This window comes from Meriones unguiculatus, chromosome 1 (assembly GCF_030254825.1).
Source record: "Meriones unguiculatus strain TT.TT164.6M chromosome 1, Bangor_MerUng_6.1, whole genome shotgun sequence".
NCBI lineage: Eukaryota > Metazoa > Chordata > Mammalia > Rodentia > Muridae > Meriones > Meriones unguiculatus.
In genome coordinates this window covers 160,087,736-160,113,304 of record NC_083349.1, presented here as the reverse complement: position 1 = coordinate 160,113,304, position 25,569 = coordinate 160,087,736, and the positions used below count along the sequence as shown (strand labels likewise).

Below are 25,569 nucleotides of genomic sequence, written 5' to 3'. Positions count from 1 at the left end.
GTGGTGGCGCAAGCCTTTAGTCCCAGCACTCAGGGAGGCACAGCAGGAGGATCTATGTGGGTTCGAGGCCATCGTGGTCTACAGAGTGAGTTCCAGGACAGCCAAGGCTACACAGAGGAATCCTATTAAAAAAAAAAAAATCTGTCATGAAGCAGAGTGTTGGTGGCACAAGCCCTTAATCCCAGCACTCGGGAGGCAGAGGCAGGCATGTCTCAAGTGTGAGTCCAGCCTTGTCTATGGAGTGAGTTCCAGGACAGCCAGGGCTACACAGAGAAACCCTGTCTTGAGAAGGGAACAAAGCAAGAGCAGTCAGCTCATCATCTGTGCACAGCAGCCTTGGCGGCCCCGTTCCTGCTCTGCAGCCTGTTAAATTCCAGACAGTCTAGGCTCCGTCACCCTGTTTGTCACACGGCCGTCGTGACTCAGTGAGGCAGGCTTTGAAGGCCTGTGCACCATTACAGGCTTCCCAGGCCACTGCCCAGTTTTCTCTCCCAGAGGCAGGTTGGCTCTTTCCCAAAACAAGGGCGCGTGGAAGGCCGGATGTGCCACCCTGTGGATGCAGAGGGCATGACAAGCCAGGGCAGCGCTCCCGCCAAAATCTGGCAGAAGGTGGGCTACTGGGCAAAGCTTCGCAAGGATTTTTGCACACAGAAAATCCCAGCGTTGCCAGGGTCGGAGCCTGGTGTCCCCCACGCCCCCAATTGCAGTATTTCCTGTTGGAGATAGGTTGAGGTCCTTTTCCTCCCTCCGCTCCAGCAAGATTTCCTAAAGGTGTTTCCTTGCAGCAGCTCATTCCTGCCACCAGTTCCAAAACCCCTCAGGTCACCTGGACCTTCCAACTCCAGGCCCAACAACTCATCCCTGCCCACTCCCTGCCTTCCTCCCCCACCCCGGCGGGGGGAGCTCCTAAGTTAGGGACAGGCCTTCAGTTGCTTATCTCTGGGTGGCCTTATGGCTCCCATTTGTTCCTTAAATTTCTTTTCTTTTAAAATGTTTAATTTTAGCCAGGCATGGTGGCACATAATCTCAGCATTCAGGAGGCAGATGTTTGTGGATTCCAGAGTTCACACAGGTAAGAGCCCACTGCCCTGCAACAGTCCCTCACCTCTGTAAACTCCCACACACGAAATTCAGTGGGTCACCAAAAAAGAAAGTGTGTGTAAGATTGGTTGGGCAGGGGGCGGGCTCAGCAGGAGAGGGCGGGCTCAGCAGGAGAGGGCTGGGACGGATGGGATAAGATTTGCTTTCTGTTGAGTGTGCTCTCAGATGTTTGAGATACAGTCTCTGTCCTAACAGGTAAAGACAAGGTGAGAGATACACACCTTTAATTCCAACACTAGGAGGGTAGAGGCTGGTGGGTTTCTGACTTCAAGGTCAGCCTGGGCAACATGGTGAGATCCTGGCACAAAAAAACCAAAAACCTACCAAATAAACACAACCAACAGAAAATGCATCACCTTAGGACATCAGGGCTCAGCAGCTACGGAGCAGAGTAGACTCCAGCACCCACTTAACAAGATGAGGCTTCTCTGAACACCCGCAACCCCAATTCTGAGCAAAGCAGAGGCGGGCTGGACCTCGTTGGCATTAGACAAGCCCCAGGTTGAGGGAGAGACCCTGCCTCCGAGGAATTGGAGTCTCGGGACCCCCGATGATGTCTCCTGGCCTCCACACACAGGTATGTGCACCTGCATACACATGTGCACATACTATAGACACATACATGAGTAAACGTGTTTAGCCAAAAGTGTTCTTTGCACAAGCCTGAGGGCCCGAGTTCAAGTTCCTGAGCCTGGGCCAATGTAGACTTGACCTCACAAAACTGTCCTCCAAGCTGTCTGCCTCTGCATGCCACACCAACACACAAAGAGACAACAAAGTCTTCAAAAAGGAATTTAATGCATCACAGTAGGACATTTTCAGCCTCTAAAAACATACGGACAGTGGTTTCAAAGCAGCCCCTCCCCCCCAAAGCAACACACAGGCTCGAGAACAGTCCATTCACATAGTCTTTGTACACAGAGCATCCCAGAGTGTCACCCCAGCCTAGGCTGGAGAAATGTCACCAAGTACAGCAGTCAGGGTTTGCAAAAATAAATAGATCTAATACATATGTGTGATAACCTTGAACAAATATACAGAGCGAAAACAGACCAGGCGCCATCGGCACGTGGCTTCTTTACAAGTATCCTACGGGGCTAGGCGGTGGTCCCTCACGTCCTGAACAGTGGCATCCTTTAGGTGGATCTGTGCAGGAATCCACGAGTTGAGTTACCCCTGTGACAAACTTGTGACAAGTTATAAGTATTCCTCTAAATTCCCCCAAATAACCTAGATTATGGGGTTTCTTTTGGTTTTTTAGATACACAGGGTCTGAGTTATGGGACTAAAGGTGTGCACCATCATGCCTGGCTGATTATGGCATGAAGAATCATGCCGGTTTATTTTTTCTTTTCCCATTTTTCCTTTCTGAGTGTCATATTGTGTAGCCCAGGCTGCCCCCCCTCAGGCTTCCCAGTGCTGGGATGACAGCTAAGCCAGGGAAAGCCCTGAAACAAGTGCTGAATCACTGCTAACATCAGAGGAGCTGAACCCATCACGGTGTCATGTAGAATCTGAAACCAACAGGCAGAGGTTGAAAGTAAAAAACAAAACAAGAAGAGACCCTGAGTTCCACCCAGCACTGAAGAGGGCAATGGCTTCCTGATCATTCCGATGTCTTCTTCCTCCCTGGGAATTGTCTTCTATAGTCAAGGGTACCGGGCCACTTCTGGCCCGCGGCTCCCTCCCAACACTCCACCAAACAGTGCAACCTAAGAGTACACGTGGGAAACACCTTGGTGCCCAACCCTGAACTGGAAAAGTGCGAAGAGAGAATGAAGTGCAGGTCCCGTGCGGCTGGGCATGGGACTGAAGGCTTCGATGGCCACTCCTGAGAGGCACGACTCCTGAGCAAGACAACCAGCTGCCTCAGGCACTTCACAGAAATTAAGGGGAATGGCGACTCAGGCTTGTCCCTCCAGGAACCGGTGCAGTTTTGGCAAAGGCATGAGCAGGAATCAGTCACTGGCAGCTGCTGGGGCCCAGATCCAGCAAGATCAGTACCAAATGTCAGAGGTTACCTTCCTGATTTCTGCAGGGCTTACATGACCAGAGTCAGGCAGGGAAGGCTCGCAGGGTGGAGGTGAATGCACGCGTCCTGAGTTTAGAGATTGGCTGTGGTGCCTGGACCCTGTCGCTAGCACCTGCTATCGCACGTTCAGAACAACAGGCTTTCCTCCACCTGGTCCCTTCCTCCTCTGTGGGGTTGAGGAGAGAAGAGGGCAGAAGCTCCTGGGACACCTCTTTGCCTTCGAAGTAAAGAAAGACGAAAAAAGAAAATCCCAGGCAGGTTTCCCGTCTTCAGCGCAGCCAGGAGCCTTTTCTGCCCCCGGATAATAAATATATAAAACAGAACCTGGGGCAGAAGGCCGCTGAGCTTGGGCCCCGGCCCAGCTTCGCAGTTATCTTGCTTTGAGCAACACAGAGGCCAGTGAGGCGGCAGGACCAGTCCTGGACAAGGAGGTGTAGAGAAAGTGTCCTTCCTGCCCAAGCAGCAATGGATCCAGACGGAGATGGCTCGTCCAGCTGTTCACGCCACATCATCCTCCAGGCTGACCATCTGCCTCTGTCAGCAAACCGTAAACAGGAAACAATCAGTCTACCAGGGCAGCACGCACCAGAAGGCACCCCACCCCACTCCACAGAGCAGGCGTTCCTCTCCGGCCTCGGGCTCACAATGCCCTCGCTCTCACTTGCAGACTCTCTGATTTATCTCCCTATGTATCTCCCTCACGTTTATTTTTTAGAATTTTCTTTTTGTGGGTATGGATGTGCTTTTCATGAAAGTCTGTGCATCACAGGTGTGCCTGGTGCCTCTGAAGGCCAGAAGGTGTCAGATCCTCTGGAACTGGAGTTACAGATAATTGTGGGTGCTGTGTGAGTGATGGGACTTGAACTTGGGTCCTCTGGAAAAACAGCCAGTGCTCTTAACCACAGAACCATCTCTCCAGTCTCAGTGAACTGACACCCCCTCCCCCCGCTAAAGGTTCTTAAACACTTCCTTTCTTTTTTTAAGAATTATAATTATTTATTATTTATACAGTATTCTGCCTCCAGGCAAGAAGAGGGCACCAGATCTTATTATAGATGGTTGTGAGCCACAATGTGGTTGCTGGGAGTTGAACTTTGGAAGAATAGTCAGTGCTCTTAACCTCTGAGCCATCTCTCCAGCCATCTTAAACCCTTCTTATATCTTACCAGGGCCTTTGCAATGTGCTGATCCTCCCTATACTCAGGAGCCCAACACCTTCCACGGCCACACACAGGATGGAATATGGATTCAAGCAGGCTAGCAAGGGTCTACCTGTGAGTCATACTCTTACCCCTAACTGGGGGATTCTAGGCAGAGCTCTACCACTGAGCTATTCATCCCCCTGGTTTAAGCTTCCTTTTTTCCCCCCACTCCATCTAACTGCTATCCTTCACTTTGTCTGATGTCTCCTCTCTTCCACGAAAGGCCACACTCACTGAGGGGTAGGTATAGCCGTCCTGGCTACGGCAGATGTGGAGCTCGTCCTCCGTGGTCTTCTGGTACACTGGGTTGTCAAAGTTTATGCTGTTGATGTTCCTCAGCCGCCAGTTCCTCCACAGCAGGATGGCCCCGACGACGAGGAGAATGACCAGCGCTGCGAGGAGAGGGCTTGGTTGGGAGAAGAGCCTGTGCCAGGGAGGTGACCAGGCACCCCGTTTTGGCCCCTTTAAGCAACAGGGATGTGTTCTGAATGTAAAATTATACTCATCTATCATACAAATAGATAACGGGGAGGGGAGACGGCACTTAACCTGTGAGCTTAACACCTCGGACGAATGAGGCAGGAGGATGCCAGCTTCTGAACTAGCCTGGGCTCCATAGCCTGACCCCAGTTCTAGATTTTGAGATTTTCACCTTTGTTTTTTTGAAAAAGAGTTTCTCTGTGTGGCTTTGGCTGTCCTGGAACTCACTATATAGACCAGGCTGTTCTCAAACTCAGAGAGATCCGCCTGCCTCTGCCTCCCCTCTTTATTTTTTTGAGACAGAAACCCACTATGTACCCCTTGGCCAGCCTGGAAGTCGACCAGGCTGGCCTCAAACCTCCAGGTTCTGCCTGTGAGGTTAGAGTTGTGTACCACCACAAGCAGAGACACTTAATCTTATTTGTAATGAATGAAGTTGGAAGGGGCAGTGGCAGGAGGCGGGCAGGAGCAGCCCTCAGGCAGCGTGTTCCGTTTCAGGTCAGAAAGGTGAAGTGGCCCAGCAGGCTAAGCATGAAGTCTCAGGAGCACCACAATGTCAGCCCAGCAGCCAGCACTTACCAATAGGGAGGATGACAGACAAGACCCCCACGCCCTGCGGCTGCTCCTCATTCCCTCTGCCAGCCATGTCGCCCTGGACTGGGTAAGAAAAAGGATAAAGTGAGGCGGCTCAGGTCAGACGGACACGTAGAAGTCAGAGTGGGGAGGTGATGGGAGTCAGGCAAGGACAGTGCCTGAAATGTCAATCTCCCTGTTCAACTCCAGGGGGACCTGGAGATGTGATCAAGGTTCACACAAGTCATGTGGACTTAATCTCTCACCCAGTGTCAACGAGGGCCAGGGCCAGGATCCCTAGACATGGCAAACATTTTCACAAAATCTCCAGCCACACTGACACTTCTCACACTCAGCCCTGAGACGGCTCAGGGAATAACGGAGCTTGTGGCCCAGCTTGCTAATCTGAGTTTGATTCCGAGATTCAGACGGTGGAAGGGGAGAAGGGACTGCCACAAGTGGTGCCATGACCACAGAGCCCAGGTGGCACAGTCGCCAACCGCACTAAGCGCAGTGTGATCAAGATGATGTAGTACCTATCAAGAGGACGAACGGTGGGCCTGGCCTTTACCTTGCTGCGACACTGTCACCGGCTCCACAGTGCTGAGCCCTGGGATGTGCCCAGGCTGCCCAGAAGTGCTGGAAGCCGACTGGTCCTCGTGCTTCGTGGGCCTGGCAGCTGTTACGGTGACCACCGGCCTGGTGGCGGATGTCCCCTGGGTGGTCGGCACAGGAGTGACTTCTGAAGGGGAAATAAACACACCCTGAGTGCCACGAGCCAGGGTGCCGCTCATACCTCTGCTCCGCGCAGGAAGCAGTCACCAAGCTCCACAGGCATCGGGAAGCAAGTGAAAACAAACCCAGTAAGTAGCTAAGGTTTATTCCAGGAAGACCTCAAACGTGTGATCCTCCTGCCTCAGCCTGCAGAGTACTGCACCCTGCCTATCCTGTTCTTCCAGTAGGCTCTACAAATGTTGAGGACACTGTGGTCCCTGAGATGGTGAGAGTGACCCCAAAAATCTACATGTTGAGGGGCAGGAGAGATGATGGCTCGGTGGCTGGGGCACTAACTGCTCTTCCAGAGGACCCAGGTTCAAATCCCAGCACCCACCTGGCAGCTCACGACTATCTGTAACGCCAAGATCTGGCACTCTCACACATACATTCAGGCAAAACACCAATGCACATAAGATAAAGGTAAATAAATTACAAAAAAAAAAAAAAAATCCACATGTTGAAAACTCAACTACCAAATTTTGTTTTTCAAGACAGGGCTTCTGTGTGTAGCCCTGGACTGGGTAAGAAAAAGGATAAAGTGAGGCGGCTCAGGTCAGACGGACACGTAGAAGTCAGACTGCCCTGACTCGCTTTGTAGAGCAGGCTGACTGGAATCCATAGAGATCCACCTGCCTCTGCCTCCAAATGCTAGGAATACAGGCGTGTGCCACTATTGCTGGCTGCAAATTTCTATGCTTTATAAAGTCTCCAGTCTCAGACTAGCTGTTTTAACAAGACAACTCCAAACTGACTTTTCTCAGATATCAGAGAAAGGGGGTCCTCCTCACTTGCTACCCCAGTCTGAAGTCAGACTACTTCCACACAGAGCGTAGAGACAACTAGATCGTCAAGGGGACCCCAGTCTATGTGTACTTTCATTTGAGACAGGCAGAGAACCTCCATTCTTGAGCTCTGATGGCTGGGCAGCCTCTGCGGCCTCCATGTGGGCACAGCCCCAGGACTTGTGCCCCTACCTGTGCGGCAGGTCCTCATGTCCTCCGCTAGCAGCATGCCATCGGGGCAGGCACAGGTGAATTTGGGGGAGTGGGGGTTGATCTGGGGGGCCGGCAGGCACAGGTACTGGCAGCCACCATTGGGGAGGGCTGTTCTCTCACACCAGTTCACTCCTGGAAGGAAGGAGAGTTCGTAAAGAATGAGTTATTAACATCAGATACACTGGCATAGTCCAGAAAAATTCTTTCTTTAGTAATGGTTGGAACTTTTATTATTGGCTACAGGGAGAGTGTTGAACCCATCTTCAAATAAGCCAGAAGATTATAGGAAATTCTGGGATGACGGCAGAAAAACTTATTCTGAGTGTAGGTGGGGCGGGGCTTACCTCTGGGCTGCGTGATGTTGTGGAACAGGACAATATCCTCTGGGGACAAGAGGTTTTCAGCCACCAAATGAACATCTGAACCCGTGAGGCGATTGGCACTGAAAATGGCTTCATTGATGATATCCGTCCAGAACACTTTATCCTGCACAGGAGATATGTATGGAAAACGGCCACGCCCATTAGCCACCGAAGGAGCAAGCACACGGCCCACGCACCTCTGGGGTGCTCTAAGCACAAGCAGTGCCGGGAGCGATAGGAAGTCTACCTTGTAAATGCAGTGAAATACGCATAAAATCTCCCATCCCGACCATTTTCTGTGTGTGGTGTGTGCAAGCGTTCATGTGCTTTACAGACGTGGATAGTGTGCGGAGGCCACAGGTTGATGTCAGGTGTCTTTCTCAGTCTTGTTTGTTTTCTTTGTATGATGGCCCTGGCTGTCCTGGAACTATCTCTGTATGCCAGGCTGGCCTCAAACTCAGGGATTTACCTGCTTCTGCTTCCTGGAGTGCTGGGATTAAAGCCATGCACCACTACTGCCTATCTCTTCCTGAACTCTGGGTTCTACTCATAGCACCACAGAAAAATAAAATAAAATAAAAACCAGCTCCAGGAAATAGAAATTTTAATACCTCTCTCTAGATCTCTAGACAGGAGCTGATACTCAAATCAATCTTGGCTTGAATGCATGAGACAAACCTATGGCCAGACCAGACTCCCTCACATTCCTGGGGTTCACCTCATAGATGGCCAAGGAGAAGGGGTGGGCCAGCTGCTTCTCATCCTCCAAAATGGTCTTCCGATTGCCCCCATTGACATCAATGCTGGAGATAGAGTGGAGTTTGGAATCAACCCAATAGAGGCGGCCACTGGGAAGGTCTAAAATGCACAAACAGACAAGGAAATATGCGGAGGCCAGGTTAGAATACGATCATGCAGTTTGCCTAAATATTCAGAATGTTCCAGAAGATCTAAAATGTTCCAGAAAGTTCCAGAACATGGAAGAAGATTTTTCAGGGCAGTCGGTTGGGGTAAAGGGGGGAGCTTTGGGGGAGCTCCTCCAGCCAGGTATGAACCTGAAGGCCACAATGCCTCAGCCCAGTAACCCTTCCATCTGCACAGGCAGGGCGCGGTATCGATCGGATCTCAAGGATGGACTTTGTCCTCTTCACTGTGCCCAGCCCCAGCAGGCGAGGCCAGCCCTTGGACATACCTAGTGTGATGCCATTCGGCCATTGGATGTTCTCTGTCACCAGAGAGTAGATGTCCACACCGTTCAAGCCCCCTTTCTTGATCTTGGCAGGTGTGCCCCAGTCTGTCCAGTACATGAAGCTGCGAAAAACAACAGACCAGACAGCCGAGAGATGAGGACCCTCAGACGGGAGCTCCCGCTAATGGCGGCGAGAGCCTAAACACTTCTCTATGTACTAGAGCAGTGAGGAGCAAACTCAGATCCTCACATGTGCAAGGCAGGCACGTCACAGACCGAGGCATCTGCCCTCCAGCCCTCCAGCCCTCCACCCACACCAACTACAGCCTCTGCAGGGTTCTCAGGGAAAAGGCCTGCCACCCCGGATGGCCGGCCCCTCTTTCCCGGTGTGCGGTTAAGCCCGGGGTGGTAGTGCGCACCAGTAACCCCAGGCCCCTCTGCAGAGACACTGGAACACACAGAGTATGTCTGTATGCAAGTATGCCTGCGGCCCAGACACGGAGGAACTCTTCCTCCGTGGACACGGATGTGTCCTGGCAGGGACAGAACACTCTAGGCGGAGGCGGGAGGCCGGTGGTGGGGTGTGCTTCCCAGCAGACAACGTCCGGCAGTTGCTGGGCGTGTTGAGCCCTGACAGAGACCAGCAGCGAGTTCCTAGAAACCTGTCTGACCTCCTTGAGCTGAGGAAGAGCCGTACTCCGCTCCCTGAGTGTCTGAGCACCATGTGTGTGGTTATGCAGAGGGAAGAACACAAGCTCAGAAGGGCTGTCCCTGGGGCCCGAAAGATGGCTTAGCTCAAGGGGCTTGCCGCCAGGCCTGACAAGCCGAGGTCAAGCTCTCTCTGTGACTTAGAGTGGAGGAAGCAGAGAACGACCCCTGAGAGCTGTCCTTGGACAAGCCTGTCTTAGCCTGGGAGACTCGGCACAAAATCAAACAGCCGGCGTGAGAGGGCGTGTGCCCCTCAGCCCGGTTTGTGGGTTTCTTTCTCGTGCTGGGGTGCAGCGCAGAGCCTCCTGTGTGCTGGGAGCTAGGAAGGTAGTCCATGGGGCCGCGACCCCAGCCTAGGTCACTCGTGGCTTACAGTCTCAGCTCATTATGGAGTTAGCTTCCAGCCCACCATCAACTCCTGAGCCTCCTGCCTCTCACAGGAGTTCACGGCCAGGCATGCTGCACGTGGAACTGAGGCAGAACCCTGGGCTCCGTGCACACGCACGCTGCCCGGTGAGCCACGCCCCCGGACCTTTACTGTAGTTAAGACTTACTATCCACCGCATGAGCACGTGTGCAAGCGTGCACTCGTGCAACATTTTGGGGGGTCGGTTCTCTCCTTCGACTACGTGTGCCCGGGACTAAGTCCAGGGTGTCATGCTTGAAGGCAAATGCCTTTACCTAACACTGAGCCAGGTTTGGTTTGGTTTCTTTTTAAGACTTAATTTTGCCAGGCAGTGATGGTGCACACCTTTAACCCCCGCACTCAGGAGCCAGGGGCAGGCAGATTTCAGAGTGTGAGGCCAGCCTGGTTACAGAACTAGTTCTAGGATAGCCAGGGAGAAACCCTGTCTCTAAATACAAACAAACACCCACCAACCAATAAAACGCAGCTTATCCCTGACAACCCCCAGCCTCCACTTCACTGTCTTCACTGCAGCTTGGGCGCCATCCCACTCAGGTACACATTTCCAGAGACAAGCCCTGGCCACCCCACCCCACCCCACCCCCGTCCTGTCCTATTGTCCTCTCAGCTCTTACGACACTCACCCATGCACAGGGTCCACCACAATGGCTCTGGGCCTGGACCCTTTCTCTTGGAACAGCGTCTTCCTCCTCACACCCTTCGTGTCGGCCACAGAGACGCTGCCCGGGACGGAGTCCGTCCAGTAGATGTTGCCATGGATCCAGTCCACCGCCAGCCCATCCGGAGCCTGCAGGTCCACGCTGATGATGGTGTCGTGGGGCAAGCTAGGGGCTTGGTCCAGCAGGGCGCTGAGGCCGAAGAAATGGAGCCCATTAGAGCCTGGAGCCTGGACTTCCAGGACGGTGTGGGGACAGGGTGAGGGGGCGGCAGTTCACCTGTAGATCTTTCTCTGGGACAGGTCAGACCAGTAGATTCTATTGTTGGCCACCTCGGTGTCCAGGGCCACCACGTTCTTCAGGTTGGGGATTAGGCTGGTGTACTCACTCCGGTCCAGGGTCATCTTCCTTACCTCGTGGCGGTTAGTGAAGAGCAGATATGCTATGGAGCCTGCAAAGTCAAGCAGGGCGGTGAGGATCCGAACCCAGGGCTTCACAAGTATACCAGGCCAGAACTCCAGCCCCAGCGCCTGGCATCCATTGCTCTAGCCAGAGTAACTAGAGAGGTTAGGGTCCCTCTTCCCAGCCCCCATCCTGTCCAGATATGAGGCAGGACAGGTGAAGTCCGACAGCTTCAGCTGGAGACTCCTAGAAAGGACAGATCTGGCCAAAGTCCCCCGTGTCCCCAGGTCCCCACTGTACTGCTCCAGTACCGGCCAGGATCCTGGAGAGCTACCACACCCCGCTAGCATGCACAGCGGTTCTGAGCGAGGCTGCCCACCCCTCTGCTTCCCGGCGCTCACCCACAGCCTTGCAGACCCTGGTGTGAGGGTCCATGTGGAAACCAGGCCGGCACTCGCACTTGTAGCTGCCTTCCAGGTTCACACAGAGCTGGCTGCAGGTGTCCGGCTCCTGGCACTCGTCGATATCTGTGAATATGGACAGAGAGGAGTTGTTCCTAGCGGAGAGGGACCCGGCTACAGGGCCGCAGGTGGGACAGGAGAACGGAAATCAAAAGGCGCCCTCCAGTGGCTGGAGCTCGCTCCCCTCGGCAGGACCCTGTCATTCACCTCCAGCGCCTCGTAACTGTGGAATTCGCCCATCCACCTTTCCTTCACTTCTTTAGTTTCTCCATTTTTTGTTGATTTTCTGTTATTTACTAGTGGTCTTTGTATGGAACCCCAGCAGACCCATACGCGCTCTGGCTTTGATCTCAGAAATCTGCCTGCCTCTGCCTCTCAAGCGCTGGAACTAAAGCTATTTCACACCACACCTGGACTCTTGTTTCCCGAGACATCTCCCAGAGCCCAGGGTGGCCCTGAACGTGCTCCACAGATGATGATCTTGAACTCCTGATCCTACAGCCATCACATCCACCATGCTAGGCTTACCGTGTGTTGGAGGACGGAACCCAGAGCTTGCTGCTTGTGAGATAAGCCCTAGCTCTAGCCTGGACCTTTAAGACGATCCCAGGGGCAGTACTGCCAGTGAGCCACACGCTACCTGTCGGGCCCTGCTCAGCGTTCATCCTTCAAACCCCCCTAGCCCTAAGAAGTGGCGACCGCACTCCTGCCTGTCGAGCACACGGGGAAACTGAGGCACGGCGCTCGATGGGAAAGGCCTGGGTGGCTGGACGAGCTACAGACCTACCTTCACACTTGTGCTGGTCCGCCAGCCGGAAGCCGCCGGGACACAAGCACTCATAGCCAATCTTGAGGTCCTTGCAGATGTGGGAGCAGCCACCATTGCCGTCTAAGCACTCGTTGGTCTCTGCAGATGGAGAAAACACAGACTGGCTGCTCTCACGCCCCTGAGACTCTCCACTGGAGAACACTCTGGCACTGCGCTGTCTCTGCAAAACGCTCCTAAGAGGATTCACTTTTATGATTTTGAACTGTGGGTAGGTGTGTCCGCATGTGAGAATATGAATGCAGATGCGAGAGGCACTGGGGTAGAAGATGGATCCCCGGTAGCTAGAGTTACAGGCCATCCTGGGCCACCCTACTTAGGTGCTGGGGACCGAACTTGGGTCCTCTGTAAGAGCCATCTCTCTAGCCCAGGAACACCTTTATATGAGTGCTGGGATCCTCATATAAACTCAGATATATCATCTCAGACCCTCATCTCCCGGCACTTCTCCCCTCAGGCCTGTCCTGCCCTGGAGCCAAGGCTGTGTCAGGTCTATGATGCACACTGAGCCTGTTGAACTGTGGGGGTGCTGGCTGGGCTCACAACTCCATAGCGATTACTACATGTTGACGCCATGCCCGGCTCCCCAACACTCACTGCACTCCTTGATGGGCTCATCCGACCAGTCCTGACAGTCCCGGCTGCTGTCGCACACTCTGTCCCAGGTGATGCATTCGCCACTGTGGCACTTGAACTTGTTGGGCCCATCGCACCGTGTCACTGACAGAGGCAAAGAGTGGTTAGGAGGACCCGAGCTACAGGGATTTGCCTGTTCTCTATAAGATGATAGTTCAGAGCTGGAGTATTTGTACAACCCCTGCCTAGAATCCCCGAGTGAGGGGCTAGGGGCGTGGCTCTGCAGCACATACCCTGCCTAGAATCCCCCAGTGACGTGGCGGGGGCATGGCTTAGGGTAGCCCTGCCAAAAGTCTTACTGTATAGCCCCATTGGCCTGGAACTTCTTGGCATCCAGGACCGTGGAATTTATGGAGACCCTCCTGTCTCAGCCTCCCAAATACTGGGGTTACAGGCTTGGCCCACCATGCCTGCTGTAAAGAGTTTCTTGGTGGTGTTTCTTTCCTCTCCAAGCTGGAGGCAGAGCCTGTGGTCTGCGCAGGCAAGGCTGAGCCAAGCCCCTGGGCGGTGGTTGCTGGGAGCTGGGCAAGCAGCTGGGAAGTTAACGTTTAACGGAGACAGGGTTTCTTTCGACTCCGCAAGATCAAACAAGTCTTGGAGAGAGAGTATAATGACGACTGCAAAGATGAATTTTTGGGTAACCTGGGTTTCTTAGATGGAGGTCTCACTGTTTGGTTCAGGCTGGTCTCATGTTTGTGGGCTTCCTACCTCGGGCTCCAGATTACGGGGATTATAGGCCGACCCCCCATGCCCAGCATGGGCCAAGCCCTTAAAACGTACCAAACAAAAAGACCCACGTGCTAGGGACCTGACCTCCACCCCTCACCCAGAGGAGCAGTGCCCCAACTTGACAGGAATGCTTATAAACACCGAGGGAGCAGGCCGGCGGGGGCTTACTGTTGACGCAGCCGAGCTCGTCACTCATGTCCTGGCAGTCGTGTTCTTGGTTGCACTGGCGGCTGCCGTGAATGCAGGTGCCATCTGCACACTGGAATTCGTCAGGCCGGCAAGTGGGCGCCACTGGAGAGCACAGGGTGACAGTCACGAGATGCCCCAATCAGAGAACAAGAACGCGCTCGCTGAACCGCAGTTACAGGGCTGGCAAGATGGCTGAGCAAGTACAGACAACTGCCAGCCAAGACCTGAGCTCAACCCCTAGTATCTCTATTGTGGATGGCGGGAACCGGCTCAGAAGTTGTCCTCTGACCTCCATATATGTGCCCACACACATACACTAATTTAAATAAATCAGTCAGGGGCTTGAACCCTGGGCCTCATGCATGTGAGGTGTGGTGATCTGAATGAGAATGGCTCCCCAATGGCTCATATGTCAAAATACTTGGCCCACAGTCGGTGGAACTGTTTGGGAAGGACTAGCAGGTGTGGCCTTGTTGGATGAGCAGACTTGGAGGTTTCGAAAGATTCTCACCCTTCCCGGTTAGCATTCTCTGCCTCCTGCTTGTCAATCAGCTTTAAGCGCTCAGCTACTGCTCCAGCACCATGCCTGCCAGCCTGATGCCACACGCCCTGCCATGATAGTCACAGACTCACTCTGAAACTGTGAGTCCCAACAAACTTTCTTTAAGTTGCCTTGGTCACTGATCACAGCAACAGAAAACCAAGACACTTGGTTCAGTGGCCTTAACCACACACCTGACCCTTTAAAAATTCATTGTTCCTCAGGGTGTGGTGGGCACAACTATAGTCATAGCACTCACGAAGGCAGAGGCAGGTGGATCTCTATGGCTTTGTGGCTAGCCTGGTCTACAAAGTGAGTCTAGGACAGCCAAGGCTATTCAGAGAAACCCTGTATTGAAAAAAAAAAAATTCTTTTTTCATTGTTCCAGCAGGGCGTGGTGACAAATGCCTGTAATCCTAGTGCTCAGGGAGGCAGAGGCAGGTGGATCTCCGTGATTTCCAGGCCAGCCTTGTTTACAAAGTCCAGGACAGCCAAGGTTACACGGAGAAACCCAGTTTTGAAAAAAACTTCAAAAAAATTCATTGTTCCAAAGAATTTTTTTAATCCATGTTTGATTGATATTTTTGTCTTTTTTTTTTTTTCCAAGACAGGTTTTTCCATGTAGCCTTGGCTGTCCTAGACTCACTTTGTAAAACAGGCTGGCCTCAAACTCACAGAGATCCGCCTGCCTCTGATTTTTTATTTTTTTTTTCTTAACTTATTTCCTTTGGTTTTTTGAGACAGAGTCTCTCTACAATGCCCTGGCTGTCCTGGAATTCGCTATGTAGACTAGGCTAGCCTTGAACTCACAGAGACCTACCTGCTTCTAAAGGTGTGTGTGCCACCATGCTCAGCCCTCATCCTGGGCTGATTTTTTAAATTTGATTTACACGTCGTGTGTGGAGCATACGCACACATGCAGGTGTGTGCTCTGGTACACTCTGGCCGCTCCTCATCCCCTTGAGTCTCTCACTGAACTTGGAGCTAGGCTGACAGCCAGCAAGCCCCAGCAATCCCCGTCTCCACATCCTGGGGCGCTGGAGTTACAGGCTGTGCTGCTGGAGAGCCGGCCAGGACTTCATGCTCTGGCAGTAAGCGTTCTCACCCACCCCGCCCATGCCTCACCCCAAAGCGCACCACGCAGGGCCTGGCGGCCACTCACCTCCCCTGCCCTGCCTGGCGGCCACTCACCTCCCCTGCCCTGCCTGGCGGCCACTCACCTCCCCTGCCCGGGGCCTTACCGCAGTGCTCCTCGTCGGACTTGTCCTTGCAGTCGGCGCCGCCGTCGCAGACCCAGCTGCGGTGGATGCACTCGCCACTGCCACAGTGGAACTCCAGGGAGGAGCAGGGGTCGCTGGTCCACAGGGAGGAGGTGTCTCGGCCCCCGCAGTTCTGTGGCCACTCATCGGAGCCGTCCTCACAGTCCGCATCCCCGTCGCAGGCCCACAGGCTGGGGATGCAGGCGGAGGCGTTGCAGCGGAAGTGGGCGGGGCCGCAGGTGGTGATCTCGCAGTGGGCCTCGTCCGAGCCGTCCAGGCAGTCGCGGTCCTGGTCACACACGAACTGCTGGGAGATGCACCTGCCGTCCTGGCAGCGGAATTCATCCTGGGAGCACGTCTTGGGGGCTGTGGGGTGCACCGGGAGGGGAGGGCCTTGTCACCCCGCAGCCCACACCAGCCTGGTCACAGATGGTGGTGGTTGTACGCAAGGGCCCCGGAAGCTACAACACCCCGTTCTCTGCCTCAGTCACGAGGTCAGGTGTCAAGCCAGCTCTGTCCCACTGGGCCACCCCGAGCCCCTCACTGGGGTGTTGTAGGCAGGGGGAGGAGCACATCCTGGAGCCTTAGGTACTGCTGTGAACTGCTCTTCCTGCTGATCGTGTAAATTACACTCCACTGAGGGCGTGTAGGCATGGGAAACCCATCGAATATTGAGGCCCCAGTCTCCACCCACGGGGGCCTTGCGAATGGATCCGCACAGATCGGAGCTTTGACCTCAGGCCACGTGGCTGGTGAGCACCCTGGCCTCCAGCCGTCAGCCCTGCTTCCTACCTGACCCTAACCCAGCGAGGCCTTCCTCGCCAACGTGGGCACCCAGGTCTGCGCCACACAGACAGGAGCACTTCCGACACGTGCAGCCTACACGGGTCGCGAGCGCACCCCACCTCAAAAAACCCTCCTGATGGCCACGAGGGAAGGCGCCACGTCTCCACCTCTCAAAGTGGATTCAAGCCAAAGGGCGGGCTCAGAGGGAGCCACCGCACCACACCTCAGGGGGCGCGCCCCAGGGACGCATGACGATGGGCCACCCCAGGGCTCCCGGGGGACTCTTTGGCACGCAAATACGCACGCACACACACACACACGCAAACGCACGCACGCACGCACACACGCATGCACGCACGCACGCACGCACACATGCAGGCACACCCCCACGCCCAGGGTGGGCCGGGGCGGCACTCACCGCAGCCTTGTTCGTCCGAGCCATTCTCACAGTCGGCCCGTCCGTCACATCTCCAGGAGTTCGGAATGCACCGGCTGACGCGGCCCCCACAGCTGAACTCCTTGGACTGACAGGTGACAGACACTAGGGAGGAGGAGGAGCGGCCACTCAAAAGGAAGCCAAGTTGGTGTTGGCGGCTCCACCTCCCTCCTGACCGTGAAGCCACAGAACGTGGAGGTCACAGGACAACACAGGGGCTCCTGCTCTCCTTCCACCATGTCGGTTCCCGGGAGCAAACTCATGCTGGCCACAGGCACCAACGCCGCAGAGCCACCTCCCCGGCCCCTCAAGATGATGTCATCCAGCACTTTTCGGGGCCCAGTGCAGTGACGGCAGGCCCCAGCACGAGGTCGCCTGTGAAACCCTGCACCGTCCTGGCATATGAAATACTTTGGATTTGGGGTATCTGGGTTGGGGACTGAGCTATCTTCAAAGTTAAGAATGAACTTAGCATCCTGCTCTGGTCAAGAACATGGGGCCTTGCCACAGCAGCAGAGCCCGGGCCTGGAACCACCCCGGGGAGGGGTTGGGGACGTGGCTGCGTGGAAGAGCGCCTGCCTGGAACGTGCAAGGCCATGGGTTCGGTCCCCGGTAGCACCAACAAATTAGGGGGGCTTACTGCATGTCTCCGGGGCCTCGTCAGAGCCGTCCGGGCACTCGGCGAGGCCGTCGCAGACCCACTTGCTGGCGATGCACTTCCCGTCCCTGCACTGGAATTCGTTCTTGGTGCATGAGTCTTCTGCTGGGAGAAGAAAGGGGAAGGAAGGGTGTCTCAAGGGCCTAATGTAAGGCTGACCACACGGCGTCCTGCTGGCCAGCAGATGCGGCCGAAATGCCGGCCACCAACTGCTGGCCAATTTACCCAGCACAGCCAGCAAAATCAATCGGTTGGACCCAAAAGGACAGCGGAGGCTCAACAAATTAAGTAATTAAGTGTGAAGGGGAAATCTGTCAGCCGTGAATACTAATACTGATATCTGGGCTGTTGAAGAGAGAGTGTAAAAACAAAACGTATCTAAACTAACTAGTTACTTATTTAGGGAATTTTAAATTGTATTTTGAGACAGGATTCCACCGTGTAGCCCTGGCTGGCCTTGGTCTCACAGAAGTCTGCCTGCCTCTGCCACCTGAGTGTTGAGATGAAAGTATGGTCGCCTGACTTCATGACACACTGGTGCAACAGTGGCACCCAAGTTGTGACACTAACCAACAACTCTCTGATCCAATTTAAAGTCCGCCTCATGAGGCGGAACTTACGCCTGACACTGACACCGTGGCCAAGAACCTGAGGTTAGAAAGGACCCCGGGGGAGAGCAAATTCTTTCTGCTAAAGGAACACAGCAACAGAATGACTCCTAATGACTGTCTGCTGTCCTCATAGATCAGCACCTTGCTCAGCCATCACCAGAGAAGCCTCCTCCTGCACTACAAACACAGAGACCCACAGCTGGAAAGTGTGCAGAGAGCAAGAGACCGTGGCGCAGTCGGCACTGAATAGGCCTAAATCTCTCCCCTCAGGGCTCAGGGAAGCCTTCCAAGGAGGAAGAGTTGTGAGAGCCGGAGGGCTGGAGACAGCAATAAAGAGGCCTTCGAGACACAGCAGGCCAGCACAGTGGATCTCACAGAGACGGGGGCAGCGAGCTCAGACGGGGGCACAGCTCAGAGGCCGCTGGCGTCCCAGCGCCAAGAGGGGAACTGGACACGAGTCCCCAACCCCAACCCTCTCACAGAGGAAAAATCAGCTTTCTCCAGTGCAGCGCTTCTCAGCACATGAACCACACCCAACAGGACAGGCTCCACAGTCGTACTCCACAGTCGTAGACGGCCGCACCAGGTGAACTTGGGGTGTTCTGGAGATTTTTATCGCGTGTGTCCTTAGGGCTTTTTTCTTTTTAAACTTTATAGGTCTTTTGCTTGTATCCTATGGTTTCCAATCATGTGTTTTTACAGATTTTGCATGCATGTGTGTGTGTTGAGTATATATGTGTTTCTCTTGCTCTTTCCTTTTTTTTCCTGTTCATTTGTTTTGTTTTATTTTCATTTTGATTGTTTTTTTTTCATTTGCCTGTTTTGTTTTCTAAATAGAAAGAAAGAATCCAAGGAATTGGGGAAGGATCCGGGAAGGCGTGAGGGGCAGGAGACCACGATCATATATATACACTACATGGTAAAAATTATTTCCAATAAAAAATGAAAGTATCGGTCACCATGTCTGCTTATTAAATTTTTTTTTTAATTTTAAAATTTTTGGTTGTGTTTGGTTTGGGGGTTTTGTTTTTGTTTGTTTTGAGGCAGGGTTTCTCTGACTGTCCTCGAACTCATTCCATAGACCAGATTGGCCTCAAACGCAGAGATTAGCCAGCCTCTGCCTTGATGGGATCAAAGGTGTGTGCGCCCCATCATGGTTCACTCAGGAATCTGAAGTTCGTTGCCAGAAATCCACAGCCCAATGGTCCCTTCTGCTGTTCATGGACACATCAGGTGCCAGCACCTGGCCAGCTACGCTGTAATTCTGTTGTTGTTGTAGTTGTTGTTGTCCCTGTAACAGTGTTAAAGCACAATACTCCTTGCACAGCTTCAGACCTGAGCGGGTGACTCACTCAACCAGGATCTGGCTGGAAAAGGAAATGACTCACTGCCCCCCCAAGCTAATGGTGGTGACCAAGGCAACTAGAATTCCGGGAGTGGCTGGGTCATTACAAAAGGGAAGTTCAGTGGGGCACTGGCAGGAAAGAGCTGAGGAGTGTCACCCGATGAGGGCTGCCTGAAAGAGCTGCCAAGTGTCACCCCATCAGGCCATGCAGCCGGCGATTGGACGCTAATCCACGCTCTCACTCGAATGACATACAAATAAGCGTGTGGGTGTGGAAATAACAGCCACACCCAAGGCCAGGCTGGGGGTCAGGTGGCAGAGCCTTTGTCAGCAAGCACAAAGCCGGGGTCCCGTCCCTGGCACCGCACAGACCATCTGAGGTGGTACAAGCCCGCCAGGCCTGCCACTCAGGAGGTGGAGGCAGGAGGATCAGCACCTTTGGAGGCAGCCACACTTACAGAACATGACCCTGGCTCAAGAACACAACCAAACAAACAAAATATCAATGCGGTTTGGGGGTGCACACCTGTCACCCCAGGCCCCCTTGGCAGAGTCAAGAAGGCTACTGCAAGTTTGCGCGCAGCCTGGGCTAACGGCAACTTCCAGGTCACCCTGGCTTACACAAGGAGGTCCTGTCTCGAGCAAACAAAAGAAATGAACGAGGCCAACAAGATGGCTGGGTGGGCAAAGGACTTGCTTCCAGATTTATCTGAGTTTGATCCCCAGGACGCACATGATGGAAGGAGAGAACCCGCTCTGTCCATTCTCCTCTGAAGCCCGCACATACACAAAACAAACAAGTAATAAAGTCATTGTAAAGCCTAGAAGCAAGGCAGGTGTGATGCTCACGTCTTTGATGCAGCACTTGGGAGGCAGAGGCAGAGGCAGGTGAATCTCTGTGAGTTCAAGGCCAGCCTGGTCTACAGAGGGAGTTCCAGCACAGACGTGATTCAGACCAATAAAAGCTAGTAAAAGGCCACCCTTCTGTATAGTAAACCCTGAAAAAAGGACATGCCTTTTCAGCCAACATGCACACAACCTCGGCAGCCTTGGCCTTCCGATGTGGAACGTCACGAATGACAAATCACGAACAAGGCCACAGACACTGAAAAGGGGAAGCTTCTGTTTCCCACACACAAATAAGGTGGTCACTGCTTTCTAAGCTTTCTTTTTCCTCTCCACCGCCCCCTCTCTTTTGAGACTAAGCCTCATAGAGCTCAGATTGGCCTTGAGAACGTCTTGATACTTCCTAGGTCTTCAGAGCACTAAAGTGACAGGACTTTGCCACACACCCAGCCACTTTCTGTTTTCTCTCTCAAACTGAGTACAGATGGCATGCAAAGAAACCAGGAGAAGCACGGTCAGTAGCGGCCCGCCCCCAGGCATGGTGCCGGATGTGCTCATTCATCTCCTAAGGAGGTCTGCTAGTCAATCCTTCACAGCATTGTCTTACTACCTCAAGGTTCTCCTGCATCAAGATGGCTCAGGGGTGAAGGCGCTCGCCACCAAGCCTTGGGTGAGCTCCGTCCAGAGCAACCCACTCCCCAAGTCTCCATCCTGTTGATTAATTCCACTCTCCCAGCAACCAAAGCTGATTTGGTCCACCTGTCCAGAGAGTGCCGACGCTGCCAATGTATTTATTGTAGAAAGCGGAGGAATGCCAAAAGCCTGGCCAAAGAGCCAAGCCGCAGATGCAGCCAGTGATAGCAGGAGGAAGCAGGGCGATAAGAACAGATTACCCTGAGACGGGAGCTTCACAGGGCCCTCCCGGCCTGTAATCCAGGCCTGCAATCTCAGGAAGGCTGGCTCAAATGAGCCGCTCCCTGCCCTCAGGAGTCAGAACTGAGTTGGGCACTGAGACCCTACTCAAAAGAAAGAAAAGAGTAGAAAAAAGAAAGAAAAGAAAAAAAGGCCTATGCAGATGAACTCCCACAGTCCCAAGGCCAGTGTGCACTACCTTGTGAGATTCCATCTCCAAAGATAAAGAAATGAAAAGAGCTAGAGGGAAAAAAAAAATCCAACTTCACCCAGTCTTTTCCCAATTTTATTCAGCAAGAAATGTGACAGAGGCCAGTCGGGGGTGGCGCACCTCTTTAATCCCAGCACTTGGGAGGCAGAGGCAAGTGGATCTCAGAGTTTGAGGCCAGCGGGGTCTACAAAGTGAGTCTAGGACAACCAGGGCTCCACAATGAAACCCTGTCCCAAAACAAAAACAAAAACTAAAGAAAAAAAAAGGGAAATGTGGCAGACAGAGACGAATGAATGCACCCACGGCATGTTCCCAGGGCTTGCAAAACTGTGCTTTCCCTGTGCCGAGACAAACCTCTGCCACATGTGACACCCCTCATGGAGTCCTGGCTGTTTGTTGTGGAGGCCAGAGGGCCAAGTGGAATGGCTTCCTCGGTCTTTCTCCCCCTTATGCTTTGAACCCGTCTCTCACAGAGCCCAGGTCTCACCCTCACAGGCTGCCCCACACCTGGCTTTTAGATGGATGCTAGGAATTACAACTCACACCTGCACTGCAATGGCATCACCAGCTGAGTCACCACCCCAGCCCCCGGGTCTGCTCTAGATCAACGGGGAGATGTGCGTGAGGTAGATCACATTCTCAGTTAAAGCGTGGAAGCCAGGACAACCTGGAGAGTGACAGCGAGGCCAGCGGTCGGGGAGGGGACTCTTTGGCCTTCCTGTGAGATGGGAAACGAGGTCTTGCTCAAGACTTGAGAAGATGATTTTTTTTTCTTGCAGAAGGCAACGATGGGTGTTGGATACACACGCTGATCTAATCAGGGCGTCTGGGCTGGCCTTGTTTGCAGTTACAGCTGAACGGCTGAGGTTTGCCGCTGTGTTCAGCCTGGCCTTTTCACCTTTCTGAGGCCAGGTCTCAGGCTGTCCTGAAACTCACAGGGATCCACCTGCCTCTGCAGGCCCAGCTGAGCCAGGCTCTCACTAGTCTTTCCTCCTCCCTAGGAAGCAGAATAGCCCCGCTGACAGCCACCCAGAGCTGACAGACAGAAAGCCCTTCCAAGCTCCTGCTGCGCGAGTCAGGCCCCGCGCTGCTTCTGGGGTGGAAAGGGTGCCAGCCGGGCTGACTCAAGGAAAGCAGTAACCAGGCTGGGCTGGGCTGGGCTGACAGAGCACCTGCCTGCCGTGAGCGGCCCTGAGTTCTACCCCGAGGACCCCGAATCCAGCCGTCGTGGCACAGGCCTGTCATCCCAACGCTGCTGAGGCGGAGGAAAGTGGACTAGGACTTATCGGCCAGCCTGGGCTACATGAGACCTTGTCTATCAAGAGGTGGACGCCGGGAAAAGAGCTGACTCGGCAGGGCATGTGTCCCAATGTGCAAGGCTTTGAGTCTAATCCCCAGTACTGCAAAATTGGATGAGACTATAACCTGATTGCACACCGGCGAGCCTCCTGTCCAAATTCCAACACCTCTCCCAATACGAAAGTCCACTGTACGGGGCAGCCCAACCCAACAACTTTTGGAGAGCGGGAACAAACCAGGCCTGCCAGAGTCCTTGCCGGGTCCCCGGCCCGCCCTGGCTGGTGGTCGCGGCTACCAAGACGTAGGCGACCAGAGGCGCGGGCGTGAACTCCAATAGGAAGGCGAGGATCAGGTAGGGAATGAAGCCTCAGAATGCAGGGGACATCCTGGAGGTTCCCGCCCCGCCCCGCCGGCTCATGCAAGCCACGCCCCCGCACCTCATCCTCCGCCCTCCATTGGGCGAGGGGAGTGGCTCGAGGCTCGCCTGTTCCGGCCGCACCCAATAGAAACCCGGAGGTGCGGTGGGAGGCGGGGCCGGGGCGGGGCCTCCGGGCACGCGGCAGGGTTAGGGTGCCGCTGTGGCGCCCACCCCCCAAGCCGCGTAGCGAGGGCCAGGGACCCCGACGTCGCTCTGAGGACCCCCGGCCGTCTCCGCTAAGCCCACCCCGACGCCCTCCAACCCCGGCCCCCTCTCCAGAGCGGCCCCCGGGGAAGGACCTCGCTCCGGGTCCACACGAGGGGTTCCCGCCTCGGTGTCCCCGTCCGCCCGGGACCCCGAGCCCGCGCGGCTGCGGAGCGAGCCTGACCTGAGAGGCCGGCGGCGGCGGCCAGGAGCAGGGCGACGGCCCACGCGGTGCGCATCCTCGTCCTCATCCTCCGCCTGCGCTCGGATCGCCGGCCCAGCTGCGCTCGGCGACTGCACGCGCCGCCCGGGGCCCCGGAGTCACCCGCCGGGGAGGCTCCCGAGGGGCGGAGTCTGCGGTGGGGTGACTGGCGGAGGTCTTCGCCCCACCGCGCGGGGAGGAGCTTCGCGCGGCGCCGCCCCGTTAACCCCTGCCGCCCCGGGGATCCGCGCGCGGGTTCCGACCCCGGGGCAGCTGCTCGTCCTTGGTCTATTCAGGCGTCATCCGAGTCCCCGTGTGGGCCGCGCTCGGCGGCCAGTGCGAAGGAAGCCAGTGCAGGGCTGCTAGAACGGGGGCGGGACGCGAGTTGGCGCGGTGGGTGAGGGCGCGGGCAGCCTGGACACCTGCGTTTGACCCCTGGGAGCCACACACTGGAAGGAGACAGAACCAGCTCTAGCCAACTGTGCCCTGACTTCCCCGTGCACCCCTCTCCACTAGTTAATTAACTAGGAAAAAAAAGAAGGAAGGAAGGAAGGAAAGAAAGAGAGGGAAGGAAGGAAGGAAGGAAGGAAGGAAGGAAGGAAGGAAGGAGGAAAAAAAGAGAAAAGAAAAACAAGAAAAGAAAGAAAGAATGACTTGGTCTTGGGGTGGGGTAGGACCCAGTAGTTGAAATGATGATTAATGAAAGCATTCCATAGAAAGATGTGGTGGCACAGTAACTAGGAAGGAGACAGGCAGAGCTCTGTGAGTGAGGTCCAGCCTGGTCTATACAGCAAGCTTTAGACTAGCCTGGGCTACATAAACAGACTCTTTCTCTCTCTCTCTCTCTCTTCCTTCTTTTTCTTTTTTCTTTTCTTTCTTGTTTTCAATGCAGGATTTCTCTGTGTCGCCCTAGCTGTCCTGGAACTCACGGATCTGGAGATTAAAGGTGTGTATCACCACCACCACCACCACCACCACCACCATCTGACAAGAGAGAGACCCTATTTCAAAAATAAAGTTAAAATTACTTTAAGGAATTCATCTCAAAATCAATGGGGTCGTGATCTTCCTGTGTTGGGGGAAATACTGGTTTGTCTGTTTCTTCTTTCTAGGGATGCTCCTCCCGGTACCACTTTGTTATCCTTTTACAGGAAGAGGTCGAACACACGGGAACCTCCCTGCCTCAAAGCAAAAACAACCAAAGGTGCTCTCCCCACCCCAATACTGGGTGCCTAATCTCGGGCTGCCACAGAGAAGCTTTGAGGAATCAAAGGCTCTTGGGCTTTGCTAACAGGGTCCCTGTGGGACTGAGTGTGTGGTCCAGCAGCAGAATGCTTACCTCTGAGAGCCGTATGAGACCTCAGATTCCATACCTTGCTCCCAGCCAAAGAACAAACAGGGGCTGGCGAGTTAGCCTGGTACACGCAGCCAAGCTTCATGACGTGAATTCAAGCCTGAGGACCCACCGGGGAGGAAAGAACTCCTTCCTGGGACCGGCATGTCCGTGCTTGTCACACACAGAAATAAAAAAGTAGATAACAAAGCGAAGAACAGGAGGCTGGGAGGTGAGGCAGTGGAGAGAGCGGGCGCCCTGGGCCTGGCTGGTAGAGGGCCTTCGCTCTCGGGGCTTCGTCCCCAGCATCGCGTGAGCCAGGCCTGCGGTCACAGGTCTGACATCTCAGCACCCCGGAGGGAGGTAGGGGCAGGAGGAACATGAGGCCAGCCATGATGTGACGACAAACCAAAAAGATGTGACAGGCTTATTTTGTGAGCTGATTACTCTCGTTTTTTAAAGATTTATTTATCCATGTATTTTATGTATATGATAGCTCTGTCTTCAACAGCAGAAGTAGAAATCCAATTAGAGATGGTTGTGAGCCACCATGTGGTGATAGGAATTGAACCCAGGATCTCTGGGAGGTGCTCTTCAGGGCTCATTAACCATTGAGACTTCTCTCCAGGCCCTCTGGGGGCCAGGCTGGTCTCACACTCAGAGGTCCTCAGAGGTCTGCCTGCATCTCAGGGGTGTGTGCCGCCCTCACATCAGTTGATTTTTCCTTTGTCTCTTCTTTCTCTTGAGTTTTAGAGTGGTGTGT

General features: G+C 54.3%; 1 protein-coding gene across 3 annotated transcripts; it reads right to left on the bottom strand.

Annotated features, from left to right (window-relative positions):
* Positions 1–1,880: 1,880 nt before the first annotated feature.
* Positions 1,881–23,610, bottom strand: Ldlr (low density lipoprotein receptor). 3 transcript variants are annotated; one of them, XM_021643797.2, is made up of 18 exons: positions 23,456–23,610; positions 17,408–17,530; positions 16,750–16,872; positions 15,528–15,911; positions 13,725–13,847; positions 12,789–12,911; positions 12,153–12,272; positions 11,306–11,431; positions 10,782–10,953; positions 10,470–10,694; positions 8,715–8,833; positions 8,241–8,380; positions 7,505–7,646; positions 7,140–7,292; positions 5,960–6,130; positions 5,395–5,472; positions 4,570–4,727; positions 1,881–3,667 (listed from the first exon to the last, which is right to left on the bottom strand). In XM_021643797.2, the coding sequence occupies exons 1-18, from the start codon at positions 23,520–23,522 to the stop codon at positions 3,632–3,634; spliced, it is 2,583 nt and encodes an 860-aa protein (XP_021499472.2). In that variant the 5' UTR covers positions 23,523–23,610; the 3' UTR covers positions 1,881–3,631. The 3 variants fall into 3 exon arrangements, with proteins under 3 accessions (XP_021499472.2, XP_021499473.2, XP_021499471.2); XM_021643798.2 differs by having other exon boundaries at positions 17,408–17,527; XM_021643796.2 differs by lacking the exon at positions 1,881–3,667 and having other exon boundaries at positions 4,495–4,727; positions 17,408–17,527.
* Positions 23,611–25,569: the final 1,959 nt, after the last annotated feature.